The following is a 19,914-nucleotide window of genomic DNA, read 5'->3' on the forward strand; positions in this document are numbered from 1 at the left end:
TCACTCATCATCAATGTTATGTAATAAGGCAGTGCTTTTCTTTCCCGTGGGAATGCAAAAACACCTAAAGCTGGACTTCAGGAATTCAGTTACTTTGTAAAATCTGCTGGCTCACTATGCGTTAAGTCCAACGATGACATGCAACCTCACGGACTTCTATCTGTTATTTACAACTAACAGTTCTACAGAGTGTCTGGAGTACAGCTATCGCTATACTCCCAGAGCTCTGACATTTCTGTCTTTTCATGCAGAAGCATCCCCCCCCCCCACTAGCTGTCCATTCACAGAAGGCTTTGTATTTTGTGACTGGGTTCACAAGATACAAAATGCTGTGTGATTGGGCAGGAGGAGGGGAGGGGTGGGGACAGCAGCTGCATGTGACCCTGCAGTTGTTGAAGCTAAGGCCAGAAGTTTCAGCATCGAAGCACAAGAAGTACATCGATATCTCTGCGTCTGATGCTCAGTAAAAATGTAAACTGTAAATTAAAGAGATAAGTCCACGAGCTGACATGTACCTCTTTAGACATAACCTATAGCTAGCCAGCATATTTTACAAAGTGAATGAATTCCTGGAGTTCAGCTTTAAGGATGCTTGATGCAGTTTAGAAAGTGGTCAGATAAAAGTCAGAAGCACCTTTGAAGGAACTTAGTATAAGCTGAGAAACATTTCAAACAAATCTCATACATAAACAGAACACCCTTGAGAACCTGCAGCATTTGCCTATTTATACTAGTCCTATAGCAGATAAACAGACATGTGTCAGATTAGAAACATCAGATGAAGGAGCACGCATGCTCCGAATGCGAAGCACCACCCGCCTCACCCCGCTCCTGGAAGTGAAGACGCAGGTCAGCACGGCGCTCCACGGAGGATCCATGACCGACATCTGGCCGCCCGGAGGCTCTGAGGACCCTCGGCACCACCGGAACAGCTACCAGGACCCAGGTCACAGGACTCACATCCCAGGAACCCCCCACTGGCCCATGACACCCACATCCCCCGAGAGCATGCGGATGAAACTACTTTACATGCTGGTTTTTAGCAACTCAAATGTGAGTGTTTTTATCTATTGTAATACATATTTTTAACATACATGCTGCACTTAGAGGGTGCCATCCTTCTTTCTTCTTTTTTATTGTTCCAGAGCTTCTTCTAGTTTTTATAGACTGGCTGCCTTCCATTTATTCAGCATCATTTTATCCTTACATGGACTAATACCTGAACTTGTTGTGAAACATTAACTACCACCACCAAGTTCCCCCTCTCAGGAACCCCCAACCCACCCCCTTCCCCCCACCATTTTTAGTTATATGTACTCGGCTACCTCCATTGTGCGCCATATTAACCCCTTGATCGTTTATTTGTATCCAAAAAAAAAGTTTTCCCTTTAATTATACTTTAAAGCAAAGCCATATTTTGACCATGCAACAATTTGCTTTAATGCCCCCTTTTAAGCAGTATAAACTCAACTTTCCCTTGTTTCCTGGCTACTCTATTCACCTGTCAGAATCAAGCAAAGTAAGCCTTGTGGAACCTCCAGGTTGCTTTATTAGGAAACTATACAGGGCTGAGGACTGCGTTCATGTGACAGTGCTGGACCAATCACCAACAATGTCGTGTTAGATGAAGTGGAGCGAGTCACATAATCTTCTATAAGGGAAAGTACCAGTTATTTTCTCCTGCCCTGCAGTATGCGCTTCTTGGGGAGGTCATTAAGCAAACCTGCTGTTTTGTACAGATTTGATTTAAAAAGGCCAACAACCTTTTCCTCAAACAGCAGTAGACAATATGTGTCTTCAAATACTCCGTAGAACTGCTAACCATTTCCAAACTAAATCACAGGTTTCAGGCTCCAGTCATTTCATGGATTTGACCAGCTTAAAGGGGAGGTCTGCCCCTCCCTGCAAAAATTAAAAGCCAGCAGCTACACATACTGCAGCTGCTGACTTTTAATAAATGTTATATGAATAGATGTTTCCATCAGCTGTCGGGTGCTGCTGCCGCCAATGCGGGTAAGGGAACCTAGCAGTGTAGCATTATGGCTTCATGCCGGGTCCCTACTGTGCATGTGCAAGGCACCGCTGCATTCTCCTACTGGCCCGGTGGCGGAGGAAGGAGCAGGGAGCCGAGCTGTGATGTAATTTGCTGCGGCCCGGACTCCTGGAAGTGGACAAAGACAGGTATTCACTCCCCCCCCCCCCGAAAGGTACCATTTCTGGGTGGAACTCCGCTTTAAGGTTGTTTTTAAAGATACAAATTATTTTGCCATCACTGTACAACACTTAGAGATAATCAGGTAGGTTGAACATTTTCAGCCATTATCTACTGTTGATGATTATGGCCAGTATCCAAATGTGAAGGTAGGGGTCAAACACTTTAAGGTGGAAAGTGGAATCCAAAATGTCACTGTCCTCATTTATAAACAAAGTTCATTTTGTTAAACATTACTGAAACAAACCAAAATGGAACTCTTTATTGGACATTTTGACACATTTGACATTGTTATTTCCTAGATCTACCCCATTAGTGAGTACTTTCATTGACTTTCTAAAAAAGTCATGACTGAGAGAGGTCATTTAGTGTACCTTAATGCATCATACATGAGCTCTGTATATTCATAACAGCATGGTGTGCATATCATACATTACCCAGATAGGAAAAAATAATATTTTTTTTCTCTGATGCGTCATGACAAAAGCATTAAAATGATCCAAACAGGCCACTCTAGGCAGGGAACAAACAGCTCCCAAGAAAGTTCTTTACATTTACACAGCAAGGCTATTTACATATGTGCAATGACACTTGCATTTATGCAAACCCCAAGGCCCCTTTCACACGGGCGGATAGAATTCAGCTGCGGATAGATCAAGTTATCTACTGCAGCTAAACTCAAACAATGCTTTCCTATGGCCCCATTCTCACACTGCATTTAGCGACGATTTTGTTACATTGGGCTTTGTGCGGTTAGAAAAAATAAATTTGACGGCGTCTAGGACCGATTTATTGCAGCTATCGGCACATAACCGCGGGTAATCGAAGTGTACTATTTCTCCTGCAGATAGCAGCAGCAACAAGGAAAAAAAAACAGGAAGCACATCAGAAATGGCAAGAATGTTCCAACGCAGCTAAAAGCAGCCGCATGTAAATGCGATTAAATGCAGCTAATCGCATACAACGTACAACTGCAAGTGATCGCTGTGCCTGGAGTCTTGGAATTTCAAAATAACTAAACATGCTTTTAACAGCGGCAGAACAGCCGCCCGTGTGAAAGAGGCCTTAATGTGCACAAAGCTTATCATCAACTTTGCTAGTTTGTTTTTTAAAAAAAACATGCTGCTTAACGTAGAATGTATTTATTTTCAGTAAATGTCATTGTTTCTGTGGAAATAAAACGTTCAAATTCAAATCCATGTCATAAACTAACACTGAGTGAATGCAATACATAAACCTCATATACATACATTTTAAGGGTATTCTGTGCTTGGTAAGTTAAAGAAAGGCAAGAGGTGCTTCTCTCTAAATTTGCTCCAGGCAGATGATAGTTGGAATAAGTATGATCAACTCATCAAATATTCCTATGCAAAACTCTCCCTATAATATAGCCACAATAACAGACTGCTCGCTTTTAGCATAGCACAAGCAGTATGATTTCAGAAAGTGAAATAAACTGACATGCATCTGTTGGCACAAAGAAGAGGAAACTAACTTTAGGGAGAGACAGCTGTTGATATTGTGTTCAAAGCCTTTCCACATCCATAGTATCACAGAAGGAACAGAAATGAATTGATGTATGAATGTACATGCTCCTATTGAGGGATGTAGCTGCTCCTCTAAATAAAATATGCTGATTATAATACAGATTAGAAGCAGATATTCATACACCAGATTACACAATATTCATTCACATCACACTACTGACATATAAAAGAAAAAAGTTTCATGTCCTGCTGGATATCGATCTATGCTGCTTTCAAGGGACAAAGCAGACAAGAACCAATGATATCAACATTTGACAGGAGTGGCAAAAAAGAAGACACATACAATTCATCATTGACTCCCCAGTGCCCTATATCTAAAACCAACTTAGCATGTCTAATATTACTTCCTCCCACCATCTCCTCCAGGAATTCATCACCACCCAGCATCTTCTCCCAGCACTTTGTCCTCATTCTCACCTCCTACCTATTTGTAAACCCACCACTGTACACAACCATTTCACCTATTGACATGCAATTGACATATTTTAGAAATAATGTTATTATAGAAGTAAAGTTTATTACAGAATAAATACTCCGGCAGATTTGGGCCAGTTAGCCCCTTTATCACAGTAGTTGCCGATTGTATATTCATGTTAAACTCTACAGGTTGAGCAACAATACACAACCTGTTAGATCTACATCTACAGGTACCACTAACTAAAAACACAGGAAGCAATATCTAAAATCACAGCTTGCGTAAAATGCAAGATTTAAAAGGCATACCACTGAAACAATAGGCTTGGCTTAGCTCTGTAGAAGGGACAATGTTTCCTAATATCTATAATGAAATCACACTAAAGTCCATATCCATATGTATGAGCCCAAGCTTCAATGAGAATGCAGGCTAGTCAACTGTCAATGCCAAATATAGTGCTGATTTCCATAAAGAATCAATCATAGGAGGTACTATTCAGAATCATATAGTAAACAGTGGCTGAGAATATTGTACACATATTGTATGATAAAAGAGGAATAGGAAAAGGTCTGATGTCACCTGCAGACCACATACTGTATAATATACATAGAGAACATACCATAGAGTACATCAGCCATTCAAAAATGGAAAAAGTAGAACAAGGAACAATCAAATCACAATATTATCAGGGCACTTACTTCCCAAATCATTCCAGTTCCCATATTCAATTAGCAATTGCCAATTAATCAATTCAAACAATTTATGAAAGCATTGATAGATAACAGTAACAAGTACACAACCTCAAGCTAAGGGGCCCCTTAATAATATACAGTGCTGACAACAGACATATTACCTCTTTCATTTGTGCAAGATGAACGGTATGTCCTCACATAACATTAGAGGACACGTACCTGCCTATAGGGTTAAAAGCATTATTCATACAACTCAATTGATCTGTGCTGTTTCTATTAAAAAAAAAAAAAGTTTGGGTCACTTTTCATGTCATTAAAAGTTGGCATCCTACGGGACAAGGAAGGGACCATCTCTCCCATGGCCAACTTACCTTGCACAGTTTCTGATACCGAGGAGAAGAGACTGCCATCCTTTGCAAGTGATGCAACAAAACAACAACTTTCTGGAGAGATGTTCTCACGACAGCCATCATTTTAAGTTTGCCACACTTCTGGAGGTACCTCAGAATTTGCATTATAAATGAAAAGCGGCAATCATTCCCTCTTGGTCACTGGACAACCATTTGCCAGCTGTCTGAGCATGCTCGCTTCCAAATATATAAGACAAAAAATTGCTTTAAGGAGTACAAAGTCCTTTCTGCTTGGAAAGACAGAAGTCGATAGCATCTCCTCAGTTTGATTTCTTGATATTAAATCCTTATATCCCAGCTCTATAAAAGGCAGCTAGAGCCAGCAGCTGAAGCAGCCTGCCTTATCCAAACGCTTGTTTACCCCACTGAAATCCATTAAATGGGATGTGACTTTAAGGATGAAGACATTAGGACTACAATACACTGAAGAGTCCCCCCGTGTTGTGATGATGGATCTGCAAATATAGTTAATTCCACACTGAAGGGCAGAGAAAGGCAGAGATGCTTGCACCCTTCTACTGAACGATGTGCTTTCTCCCTCTGCTAGACTCTGACTGAATGCAGCTGCATAGGAGTGAATAACAGGCAGGGATAAATCTTCAGAGGAGACCCGAGAGATAATTGCTCTAATTCCATCAGCCATACGTTAAATGCTAATTAATCACACATAGCCATAAGATGGGATAGAGTGAAAAGTGCAGGGGAGTGCACGACTGAAAGAAAACATGAGTTCAGTAAATATACTAACAAATAATGGTTCTGTTAAACTCCTCTCTGAACTCAGTATTGCTTCTATATTCTCCCTCCCATGATTTCACTTGACTGCTTCCTAGAAGCATGTCAGAGTAGCAAATAAATAATGTTAAATGCTAAGATTTGTTCAAAAAAGGTAGAAAGCTGAACAATTCAAATCTATTTTTCCTATGCATATTCTACGTTTTTATATTTAATTTTCTCTAAGTAGAATTATTTAGGAATGCAGACTATTGCCTCTTTCCAAGTACTGTATTACATGTTACAATGATGCTCACAGAAGCATCTATTATAAAACAATATCACGGAGGTGCATGGGCATGTGCCCAAGGCTCAAACTGTTCAGGGGAAATCAGTCAATTCATGTGCTATATTGTTTTCTGAAGTCTTCATCACAATGCTGCAGTTAGGAAATTCAAGTTCAGAAAATCGTAAAAGCAAATAAAGGGTGGGGTGAGAGAAAATAAAAGGTGTATAAATATATATATATATATATATATATATATATATATATATATATATATATATATATATATACAAAATATGTAATAGATATAAAAATGTTGGATACAGTTGAAAACATCTGCAGGGTTCGATACACAGGTCAGGTTAAAGATCCAGTTACAAGAATCCTTATCACCCCAATAGAGTGATATTTCAGCTTTGCCTTGGACTTCATCCCATCCAAAACTGACTCATTAATGAAATCACATGGCGTGTAGCTTCATCATTTAGACAGAGCTTCGTGGGCAATATGCTAGTTTGTCTAACAAACAAACAGTTCAGTAGTTGTAGTATTGTTTGTGAGCATTAATTTACCTATAGTAACTGAGTCCACAAAGGGACTAGTTGCATTCTAGCAGAAATTGTTCACAAATGTAGCAAACATTGACCTGGCACTCTAGCAGATGCACCAGATTGATCCAGCGGGAGCATTAAAGCTGCTTTTACTTAGCTTTGTAACTGTTACACTCCAGTAAGCACACTGGGCTAATGAAGAAAAGTGGTGGGTAGTTTCTACTGCTTAGTATGCACAGAAAAACCTCAAGTTGCTATGGTCATGCCGTGCCAAGGAAGTGACAGCATGGTATACAGTCCACAAAAGCTTAATTACATTTTTAAACACCAAAAAAAAACACAGCTGTGTATAAATAAATAAAAAAAGAAACACTCCCCTCATTTTCTTTAATCCTATTATATGTTACACATAAAGGTTTGTAGGTAAATGCAAGGCAGATTAGATATGTAACCAAGGTGTAATCACTAGATGTTAAAGGGTTGGTTCCCAAGCAGTTATAGTTGAAGTCTGAATATGGTTTGATCTCTCTTTTTTTAGTTCCACTCACATGTGAGAGGTGAGATAGGGGTAAGCTAGAACCTAACTTTTGGAGCAAGCTGGGATCCACATTACTATTTACTATAGACATTTTTATAGCACTGACAATTTATGCAGTGCTTTACATATTGTACATTTACATCACTCTATGCCTTCAAGGAGCTTAAAATCTAAGCTCATGCATACTAGGGCCAATTTAGACAGGAGCCAAAAACCTACCAGCATGTCTTTGGACAGTGGGAGGAAAACCACCCAAGAACAGAGAGAACATGTAAATTCCTTGCAGACAGTGCCCTGACTCGAATCCCAACCTGGTACTGCAGTGCTGCAAGGTACATGTGATAACCGCTAAGCCATTGTAAGTTTTGGGACTTTCGGGATGCTTATGAAGATATTTGTGGGTATATGCAGGCACCTATGAGTGTCTGTTTTAGAGTCATGTTATATGTTTACGAAGTTAATATGCATGTGCAAGTGATTTCTAAACACAGACTGTTTAATTATTATTGTCCCTTGTATTTCTGTATCTGGATGATGGCACTGTAATTATTGAACCTTTTTCCTAATCAATATACAGCCGTCACATGACCCAGCTCTTTCCCAGTCTATCTGCAGGGAAACATAAGCATAAGGAGCTTCTAGTCCTCTGCTGGTCACACGTTCAAACAAAAAAAAAAACAGCCTTTGGAATACGGAGTAAAAATAATTAACAACAATAAACTGTTTTACATTGGTCCTTTGGGCGCTGTCACGCCCATGCAGGTGGTTTCCACACTCGTGAGCAACATAGGAGATATGTTGGTGCCGGTTGGCCGGGCACATAGCTGCCTGGTTGACGGCGTCCATCCTCCACTCTGCTACATGGCGTGACGATGGTGGGCTGTGCCGTGGTGGCGCATATATAGGCGTCTCCCCGGGCAGTCTTGGCACTTGAGGCTCTCTGCACACTGGACTCCACACAGCTTGGGATCTCCTTTTTTTCCCCTCTTCTCGGTTTCTTCATCCACATTAGGTAATATTGCACTCCTTATCACTGCCCCTTGGGCCTTCCACTCCCACCTCCTAGGTGCCACTGGTGGGTAACCACTTCCCTCACTCACACTTCCATCCCACACAGTTTATGGTTAGCTTCAGGGTTGTCAGTCCTCACTTCTGCACACTATTTTCTTTTTACTAGCACGGGTCCTCTGACCACTTTCTCACCTTCACTCATATCTCTTAGTGACTTCCCAGATTCACTTCGTATTTTCACTTCCTACACAGGAGTGCCTCGTGGTCCCATGCCTGCCCTGGTTGATGCCTGTGTGGGTCATCCCTGCCGGGTTTTCCGCCACGGCTCCCAGTTGGTGGTGCCCCTGGATGGTTTGCGGTGCCCGGCACCATACCATCAATACACAAACTACAGTAAGTAAGCATGCACCAGGTGTGGGGCCTTCTTTACCCTACCCCTGTTCATGTTTATATATACCAGACTACTCATATATAAAAATTCTATTTTAGATACATCACGCACTTGTTCCTGATGAGTGGCTCAAAAGCCACAAAACACGTAGAGCTACCAGAAGCTGTGTTTCTACCAATACTTACCCAGACCTTCAAGTCGTTAGGTAATACCCACCTTTACAGGACTAATGAGGCCATAGGTCCTGCAGGCACTATTTCGCAACTTATGGTTTTATACAATCTATTGGTGAACTATAGAATATTATTGTGGTTATATCATGAGATACCAATGTCATTACCATGTTTATTGTTATTACCATGCTCATCATCTATAATTGATACCAACATTATATGTAATTATATACTATATAATAATCAATACATTTCCTATATGTTCACCAATTTACTCTATTGTAACCATGTGCTTTATGTAAAGTCCCACTCTCTTGCTCTCCTCCTTATTTTTGACTTGGGCCCCTTAGTACCAATTGAGCATTGTTTAAATGCCACTGCCTACCTGAGTATTGTTGCTGACCATGTCCATCCCTTTATGACTACAGTATACCCATCTTCTGATCTACTTTCAGCAGGATAATGCACCATGCCACAAAGCTCAAATCATCTCAAACTGGTTTCTTGAACATGACAATAAAGTTCACTGTACTCCAATGTGCATGTCTAAATAGCCTGACCGAGCCTTGAGCTAGCCATTCCTCTTCAAAACTGTGTTCTGCTATATACAAGATTATAGGAACCTGATATCAAGACAAATTAATGTACACAGACAAGCTGTATCCATTGATTTCATTAATTTAATTGGCGTTTTTATACATTCAAGCTTTTTCTCCAAACTCGATAGATGTCTCCAAAATATGGACTTTTGATATATTGTTGTTTTCCAGATTTAACTGTTGAGTAAATAAATTAACCCAAATTCAAATTAAGCTTTCAAAGTAGGACACCTAGATGTGGGGTTCATACAGCTTTCTTTCTGATCTGTACCTTGACTCTACACAGATCTCTTTGAATCCCATACATTTACTTCAATTACTGATCTATGTTCAGATCACAATGCTTATCTCACAATGCCTTCCTCGGATTTTCTCATCAAAAGGACACCCCTGACTTGTTCAAGAATTTTCCAGAGTCAGCATGTCCTTCCTGGACTGATTTACTGGCCTATGAATGACAAAGTCACGTAAATCCTGGTGCCTGTGCAGTTCTTGGCTATGTTCAGAAAATGTTATTCATAGATCAGTCCCTGATGCAGCCTTTTACTTTGTAACTTGCTACAAAGTTGCAATGTTGCAATCTTGTCATTGGAAGAGGAGAATGGGAAAAATAATTCTTCCTGGATACAGCAGGGCATGATCTTGTTGCAAGTAGTCACTTGACTAGAGCCCAAGGTCTACTTTTTAAAGATGTCTAAGATCCCCTCTCATCTTTTTCGCTGGTATTATCCACAATGAACATACTTGCAAACCCAGCGAATCCAGCTGTGCTTTGTTTTAATCCTCAGCTCTGCTTCCACATCCTGGGTTTTGTGCCGCCCTCTTCCTTATATGTGTCATCTGGTGTCAGCTGCCTTTTCCCGGTTCTTGCAGTGAACCCCTGATGACACACAGCAAGGTCTTTCCTCCTCCAGGAAGCTGATGCCTTCTGGGATATGCAATGTAGATATTCCAGGAGACTTTATGAGCAGAGTACCTGTCATTCTTGCCTAGATGCAAATGAAGTCAGGGGGCAAGGTGGAATCTGAATTATTAAAAAAAAAGTAAATAAAAAAAAAGTTTGCTTTTTAGATTATGACCATGAAGTTCCACTCTAAGGATAAAAGCTGGATATTTTCTGAACAGTTACTACTGCTGTATATTGTGACATGTCAAGTTACTGAAAGGTCCACTTTAAGCAAGCATGCACACATAAGGAAAAATGTGAGGTACAAGCATATTTTTACTAAAGGCTAATTTCCAAAGTGTAATAAATATTCAGGTGGCAAGTAAAATAATATAAAAGAGATGCAGCGCTAAAAAATATATGTAAACCCCAGATGAATGCCTAGGGGTATGTGCTCAATATAAAGTGTAAATAGTGCTAAATACTTATATATTCGAGGAAGTGAAAAAATTTCAAACCATACCAAGTAACACAGCGAATAGCGATATACAGTGCTATGTGCATGAATATACAAGAAATGGTCCTGAAAATGAAACAGAAATTTTCATAGTGGTGCAACACCACAGACAAAACATGCAGACATAAACTGGCCAGAATAAATAACGCATGGAATAGCTGGTAAAAAAACTTTCCAAAATTCAAAAAACATGAATAGCCACATGAGAGTCCTAGAAAAAGTTCAAACTGACATGCTCAGTCCCTTGAACATAATCACAGGGTGCTGACGTTCATGAAGTGTGATGGTGAAACTGAAATATACAGAGTGATTTTCACACACAGCACCCGGGGGTGTGCATCCAACACCAGGGAGGGGAATGGGTACTCTTACCCTAAGCTCTGGACACACACCAGCGGCGGTGGGTCAAACAGGCATGAATAATCGTCAGGAACTCGATCTCCGACCCGAACTCCTACAGAAGAATTGGCGTGCGTCTATACCTGCATCTATAAAGCCAAGGATGACCCAAAGACCTGGACTTCAGTGGCGATGTTCCTGGTGAAAATGGTGCTCCTTACATCTGGGAAATAGCGTAGATCATAGGAAAGAAGGGCCTCCACATAGTGCAGATGAATCCAATGTTTATAAAAATGTATTCAAGTAAAAAAATATAAAACAGCACAACCATCGCATCAGATGTGTAGAAATCGTGATCAGAAAGTAGGTAAAAAGACAAGCGTGTTGTGTAGAGCTAAGCAGGCTAAGTACCCAACATGTTTCGTACAAAAGTACTTCAACTGGGGCATAAACCTGCTACCATACACCACACAATATATAGTAATCCATACAATCAAAAAGACACGTGTCTTATTAAACTTAAAACGAAACAGCTGTAATCTAAAACTCCCCCTGGTCAATCAAGCCAATCAGGAGAGTACGGTGTCCAAATCGCGTCATTGCGTTGCTGTCGTATAGTGTCATCTCGCGCAGTGAATATCACATCACAGCTTGCATTCCAAGCCTCTTACTGACTCACCCCCATGTGAATCAGATATGAGAGGGTGCGCTGGCCAACGCTCTGCGACAAGGTGATGCCCACCTGTCAAAGAAGCTCAGCAGCGTCATGTGATAGAAATGAGCCATACATGGCCGGACCAACCACAACACCACAACCCAGTTTGTGTGAAGATGGGCCAATCCGCGGTCACTCAGAAGACACATAACTGAAGTCAAATGACCAGGAAGTATGGTTTGTATCAATCACTTATGTAGCTAAGCAACAGCAAACCTGTCTATGCCTTCACATGACAAGCATCATCGATCAAGGATCGCTGAAGCATCTTACATATACAAATGGGAGGACCCTACTACCTCTAATGGTATAGATGAGTTAATGTAGATTATTAGTGATACACTCATAATTCAGAGTGAAGAGCACAAAAACAATCATTGTAAGGTCCCCTCAAAATGTACAGGTGGAAAAAACATATAATAAAACTAATTAGATTCCCACTGCTCAATACATGGTATGATACACAATGCATGGTCTAATAAACAATATATAAACCTCAAATCTGCATCAAAAATAAAGTGTCTTGACAACTACAATGCAATACGGCAAGTAATGTCAGTGTATAAGATATATCGTAGGGCACTAACCAGAAAAAAAAAAAAAAAAAAAGCAAAGATACCGCAAAAACTAAGCTTTATTAATAAAGGCATTAATACCCCAGTCAATATTCATCCCGTATGGAGAATGATGATGGATCCAGAACGTCTCTAACTGTGAAACGCCTCCCAGACAGGATTCACCTCTCCAGTGGGGGACGAATTTGTCCATAACCCGGAATATAGTGCCTAAGGATTTTTATTATGGTGGTGAAGATAATGCCTAGGTACGCTATGATTAATGCATCCCTTCTTAATACTGGCAATGTGTTCATTCACCCTAACAGAAAATTATCTCATAGTCTGTACAACATATTGCTTTTTGCATGGATATATAATAAGATAGACAATATAGCGGGTGGCACAGGTGGTAAAATGCTTAATTTGGTAAATCGCAGAAGTAGAAGAAAATACTTTTAATTTGTTTGTGCTGTACAGAGAATTCAGTAATAAAGGACCATTTAAACTTAGCACCTGGTACTAGTTTGGGTTGTTCAGTGGTTAACGTACACCGATCTATCACCGAGACCCTGTTGATCTCCTCGTCTATAGTTGTTGAAAGATATCCTTTTTCAACAAATCTGGACTTCAGGGTTTCAGCCTGTTGGTAAAAATAAGACAAATTCATACAATTACGTCTGATGCATAGTCATTGGCTGCACGGTACTGATTTAAACCACGAGCTGTAATGACAGCTGTCGACCAGAATATAACCATTTCGGTCGGTGGGTTTGAAAAAGGTCTTGGTAACCAACTAATGGTCGACAATGGAAATCTCTAGATTGAGAAAATGTATTGTAGTGGAACTGGTCTCATAAATTAACACAATGCCTCTCTCGTTGTTATTAAGGGTGGCCATAAAGTCATGCAAGGATTCCTCATCACCCTTCCATAGGAGGAGGCTGTTGTCTATATATCTAGCCCAAAGGACCAATTCAGGTCTTTGTAGAGCATAGACGACATCCTCCTCCCACAGAGCCGTGAAGAGATTAGCAAGACTGGGGCAAATTTAGCCCCCAATGCCACTCCCTTTCGTTGCAAGAAATACCGGTTGTTATACCAGAAATAGTTGCATTGTGTTGCAAATTGGAGTCATTCCATAATATACCGCTGTTGCACAATGGGTATTTGATTGCTTGTAGACAGATAGTATTCCACAGCCACCAGACCCAACCCATGTGGTATACAAGTATAGAGCGCCGTGACATCAGCCATGACTAACAAGTAGTCATCTCGGTAGTCTAATCCCTCTAATAAACGGATAGTGTCTCTGGTATCTTTCAAATAGGAGGGAATCAATTTCACCAATGGCTGTAAGAGAAAGTCAATATAACATCCTATACAAGACATCACACAGTCAATACCGCTGACAATGGGTCAGCCTGACGGTTGGGTAGCGTTTTGTGGACTTTGGGGAGTTTAAATAAACACACACTAGACAGGTTTTTAAAGTAATTTATTAGGCAGCTCCGGGGGTCTCTTGCGACCTCGGAGGTTTCTTCTGACTCCTCTGCTCTCTCCGGCCTCTTCTCCCTCTCCTCCGCTATCTTCTGCTCTTTTGCCACTCTTTTTATAGCATTGGCCCGGTCTTCTCTGTCATCTTCTTCCCTCTTCTCTTCTTCCGATGTTGACACGTCGCTCTCTTCCGCTGTAATGCCGTGTGCGCGGTGCGCAGCGACTTATATAGGCATGGGGCGTGGTCACCAGGTGATGTTATCCGGTGACCCCGCCCCTTATGACGTCACCACCCGGGACATGATGGGACTGTGACACCATAAGGGGCAGGGTCGACCACGCCCCATGCCTATATAAGTCATTGCACACAGACCCCGACAACCAACGACCATGAGCTATGAGTAAGCACTAACGTTAATGCGAAACGTCAGCTCTATTCCTGTCTGCTGTTACCCTGTATTTGATGTGCATCTTCTAAATAAACAAGGCTAATCTATGAGTGCGGCTGTCCAGAATTAATTCCCGTCTACTGCTACTAGCAATAGCTAGCACCTTTAACCTCCGAACCAAGAAGGATTTATTTTCGTCTGTTTGGACTTTTTCCTGGAGCGGTGATTACTCTCTCTTATAACCAACAACCAGGGTAGTCGGGAAGAGGCCCTTGTCCTCATCAACATGGGGACAAGGTGCTTTGGGGGGCCGCAGGGCGCCCCGCCTTCCCTAAAGCACCCGCCCCCCCATGTTGAGGGCATGCGGCCTGGTATGGTTCAGGAGGGGGGGTGCTCGCTTGTCACAACCCCCTTTCCTGACCGGCCGGGCTGCGTGCTCGGATAAGGGTCTGGTATGAATTTTGGGGGGTACCCCTATGCCGTTTTTTCAGCATAGGGGGTTCCCCTTAGAACCACACCAGACCTAAGGGCCTGGTATGCTCCTGGAGGGGAATCCATGCTAGTTTTTTATTTTAAATTTGGCGTGGAGTTCCCCCTCATAATTTAAACCAAACACCTGTCAGCAATGCTTGTCGCTCATTCGGAAAGGAAAAAACTAATTTTTTATTTCCCTATGAGCGAGCCAGCTCGGTGATGGCTCCCGCGACGGAGCCCGCAGGTGTCAATCTCGTCGATAACAGCGGCGAGATTGACACAATATCGTGGTCACCTACTGTAGCATGTGCAAAGAACATTTACTGACTTGCCTTACTTTTAATGTAGGTTTTACACTCAAGTGTCTATCAGTACATTGAGAAAACAAGCAAAAGCAAACCTCTTTAAAAATGATTTCATTTTATTTCCTTTCTGCCTATTAGGCACTGGTTTATGCCTCCCTATACATTAAATATAGGCCTGTTTTCACAGCTTTTATATTGGCTGCCCTCTTATCAATATATTCATTTAGATTACACTAACATGGGCTTTTATATTGGCTGCCCTCTTGTCAATAGATTAAAGCAGCTGTATAACCTGCTTTCACATTTTTACCTACAGGTAAGCCTCTAATAAGGCTTACCTGTAGGTAAAATTATTATATCCTAAACCTGTACGGTTTAGGAGATATTCAGCTTGCAGGCAGCTGCTGATGTCAGCAGCGCATGCTCCCTGAAGGTCCGGCGGATGCTGTCGGAAAATCAGAGCTCCTTGCCGGAAAGAGGACTCCTGCACGAATATGCGGTAGTGACGTCATTGCAGCTCCGGCTACTCACAGCGCCGGAGCCATGAACCCGGAAGAAACACTGAGGGAACAAGTGTGCTCCCTCAGTGACCGGGAGGCGATGACAGTGCTTCGTTCTAAGGTAAGTATTTCATATTGAGCCAGTATGCAGTGCATACTAGCTCGTTATGCCTTTGCCTTACAGGTTTTTTCTTTTGCGGGCATACAACCACTTTAATATATATCACATCGGGGTTAATGTAGTGGCTTTGTAGCATTTGCAGGAGGAAAAACAGGGATTCAGTAAGAAGAATCCTTGTGACACAATAAAAGCCAAAGGTCAGTTAGCCCAGCTGTGTCCACCCAAACTAAATATATATATATATACATTTTGATATAAAGCTAGAACCCCAACTGAGCTGCACTGAAAAATACATTTTTTTCTTTTTTTTATGGAATTGTATATAGTTTGGTACTTACTGTGGATTTTATGTGATTTGGAAAGCAGCACATCCGTGAAAATGAAATTACACACTGGGCAATATCTAAGGTGAACATTTCACTTGATATATGGACAGGATTTGGAAGGACTTTTTAGCTTTTAGTCTTCTTACAAAGGAAAATGCAAGTATCTAGGAGCAATGTGCTAGGCGTGAATTACTCAGAAAACAGCCACGTAATGAAGCACTGCCAGAGAAAAGAAAACTAAAAATGCTCTCAAGTTAATAAGATTGGACAAGGGACAGCTAAGCCATCAGTACATTCGAAATGAAAACCACGGTGGTTCGGTGTAACTAAACATGACATTAGGAGCCAAAAGCCAAAGAACATCTGAGAATTACATAAATGTCTGTGTCAATGTACAATCAGAGTTCTCGGGCTTGTATGTATATAAACATTCGGGAAACCCATTTAGCAGCTGCCAATTTTCTAATTCTGCTGTGGGCAATGAAGACGATTAAAGGGCAAATCCAGGCAAACAGCTGCACAGTTAAAATATATATATAGGAAATGTTAACCTGCCAAAAGATTTGAACGGTAACGCATGCAATGTGATCATGTTAACCATGCAGAGAATAAGGAGGGCAAAAGCTCATTTCAGAGCAATGTGTTTCTTCCCCATGTCTATGGACACATTTACTTGTGTATGAAAATAGATTGCTCTTTTTCTTCAAATGTGTACAATGATATATAATAAATGGACTTGACAAACTAAGGGAATTAAGAAAATAGAAACAACAGCATGGATTTTAGGTCATTCAGCATCTCCCTGTCCACAGAAAAGTTGGAGGTGGAAGATTTCATATATACACTTACCCTGGTGTTACATGTAAACTTTTCTTCTCAGTAGATAGACCATTCATTGTTCTTTCTTTGGACAAAGACATGTAGCCTAAGTTGGAAACTGAGCCTTATATGTAGTGCAATAGAAAAGACAATTGTATAAGCAGAGCCATATTCATACATCCCATCTTTCTAAGCAAGCTGCCCCTTCCTACCCTAGTTTGTTTAGTCTTAAGCCCCCAAAGATGGTTTGAATTTCAGCCAACTCCTGCTAAATTGCCCAGAAATAAGTGTTGTTAGAGGCCCTGACAGCATAACCCAGCTTGACAAAAGTCAATTTAAAAATCGACTGAGCCAAATGAAAAATTATCAACTGAACGTAACCGATCAGAGGCAGGTACTGTCCCGGCAGCAACAGCAGCCATGCTGTTTGGAATGATATATGGGGAAATCTAGTGATTTTTTTTCTCAGACTCTCAAGGGCTGAATTGTCAAAATGCGAGCCATCTTTATCCAACCTTAGTATAACACTGATAAGATCAGACAGTATCGCTACACAAAACATGCTGATGCTGGGGGGCCAGAGAGAATGATAAACATAGTTTACCCACTCTCCATCAGCACACCTTTAACAATAGCTTAGTTGTAGGTGCATTGACTAAAACTAGGTCAACTTCATACAGTGCCATTTAAACAGTCAGACAAAGCATCATTTTGGAACCCTTTTTTAAACACATACATTTGTCACTATACAACATGTATAGGTGGCTGTGTGCTGTCCCCAGCAGCCCTACTACCCCATAGGCCATTACCTATGTTGGCTACGCAGAAATCTTGACCTGTGTACAAACATCCATTCATGCCAGCTTTGTTTCTTTGGGCCTGGTTTGCATATTAAGTTATTTCTGCATTGTATGTGATGACTTTGGCAAAAGGGGCAGTGGTCATAACTGGAAATGATGGGGAGGAAGGCTGTGGGACTATGGATAAAAGTTAGTCCATCCCCTAGAAAAACAAAAAAATATATTCTTCCTTTACTGGTGTGGTAGGAGACATCTTTTTTTTATCAGCACCCACAGTGAGGCTTTAACTCTAAACACAGATGGTTCTGAGATATTGCTCTCTATAGTCTCTTAATATAGCAATCCTGAAGAACAGCTTTACAATTTTATAGACAGAATGTAAACTGAAAGAAAAAAATGACAATACACAGAATCTATCACTGCAGTTTTCAGTTGTGGAAAATGCATCTTAGGCACTATGGTTACCCACCATATATATCGCACCACTCGATCATAATTAACATATTTCTACAGTCATGATTTATTGTCAAGATTCTGTGTACCACACAAGTAGCTGCCACACTACAAATAAATTCAGAATATTAATCATTAAGCTCTAGGGATATTGGAAAATAACAAACAAATTGCTTTTACTAAAATGACACAACAGTTAAAATAAGAAAAAAAAAACATATTAGTATGGGGAATATACAACGTTCCTGACATTTTTATAATTCAAGAACTTAATTTCCCATTATACTGTTTGCTCTTGGTCTGCAAAACGCCATGTTTTACAGTTTACTGATTTCATTCTATGTTATTAGCTATGCATTTTGCCCATACATATTTGTGCTGCAATTTCCCAAGTGAAATTAAAGTAAATGTAATTCAGTTTTCTAACATCACAATTCAAACTGAATTAGCTTTACAAAGTGGTTATTCTTTATTCCACACTGTTGTAAAGCAAACCTACATTTTTTTTTCCAACAGAAAATTCCCACCCCTGATCCTTTGAGTACTAAAATTAAAAAAAGCAGCCCAACATACATCAGTGATAATAAGGGCAACAATACTTATATACTGGTATTATTGTTATTTCCGGGTCACTTTATGTTTTTACGTTCCAAGAACTTTGCTGTTTTTTGAAAATAGAAATAATATAGGTATTAGTGTGAATAACATATCTGGCACTTGGGACATTTTTGTTTTTGACAACCCCCTCCCCCTAAACACACACCTATATCAAGATTGTTTAGCTTTATGCAGAGATATTGAGCTTAGTATATCAATTTCCTCAGAAGCTCAGAGACTCTATATTTTGCGTACCTGTACCTGCGTAAGTTTCCTCCAGGTACTCCGGTTTCCTCCTACACTCCAAAGACATGCTAATAGATTAGTTGGCTCCTGTCTAAATTGGTCCTAGTGTTTGTATGAACCTTAGACTGTAAGGTCCTTGAGGCAAGAACTGATGCAAATGTACAATTTAGATGTAAAGGTCTGTGCAAATTGACAGTGCTATATTAATACCTGTAATAAATGACTAGTTACCAATATTTGAAAGAAGGAGGAGTACTTTTAACGTTTGAAGAAGAAAAAATAAGTCAGTGGTGGTAATGCCAATCCATCCCCCCTAGAACTGTATTGTAATTATACTGTCCCACTTTATATTGTAAAGCATTGCATAAACTGTTGGTGATTAAAAAATCCTGTATAGGGGGCAGGAGGCTGAGCCTAGCAGAGCAGACATGCATTGTTAGAGCTCCACACCGCTGAGGAGAGAAGAGAAGGACAAAGCGGAGCCTGCAGGCTCAAAAGGTATCCATTTGAACCTTTTTGCCCCAGGGAACAAACTGTGAAAGTTTGGGCAGGAAATATGGTACTGGGAGGAAACCGTGGCAGAAATAAAAATCACCTCACAAAGAGCTCACAGGCACTCACTGCAGCTGAAGCAGCTCCAGTCACCTCACAAGATACAGCATCAGGGCGCTCTCACAGACAGAAAATGTCACAGCAAGACTCTCCATTTGAGTCAGATACAGAACAAATCCTCTCACAAACTTCTCCACAAGCCTCCTCAGTATCCCCAGTAATATTATTACAATTTGAAAAGATGCTTCATAAGGCTTTAAAACAAACCTCAGACCAAATAACAAA

At 40.7% G+C, this 19,914-nt stretch overlaps 1 protein-coding gene across 9 annotated transcripts in view; it reads right to left on the reverse strand.

Moving 5' to 3' along the window:
• Window positions 1-19,914, reverse strand: part of UTRN (utrophin) — a 1,071,426-nt gene that overhangs the window by 511,454 nt on the left and 540,058 nt on the right. The window contains exon 1 of one of the 9 annotated variants that reach the window (XM_073627749.1): window positions 5,238-5,850. The exons of 7 other annotated variants lie outside the window; for them this stretch is intronic. In XM_073627749.1, coding sequence (XP_073483850.1) covers window positions 5,238-5,381 — 144 coding nt within the window. In that variant the 5' untranslated portion in view covers window positions 5,382-5,850. Of the gene's footprint in view, window positions 1-5,237; window positions 5,851-19,914 lie in introns of those variants that run through there. One more of the 9 variants, XM_073627750.1, reaches the window with a different exon arrangement.

The sequence above is a fragment of the Aquarana catesbeiana genome, linkage group LG04, assembly GCF_042186555.1.
Source record: "Aquarana catesbeiana isolate 2022-GZ linkage group LG04, ASM4218655v1, whole genome shotgun sequence".
Taxonomy (NCBI): Eukaryota; Metazoa; Chordata; class Amphibia; order Anura; family Ranidae; genus Aquarana; species Aquarana catesbeiana.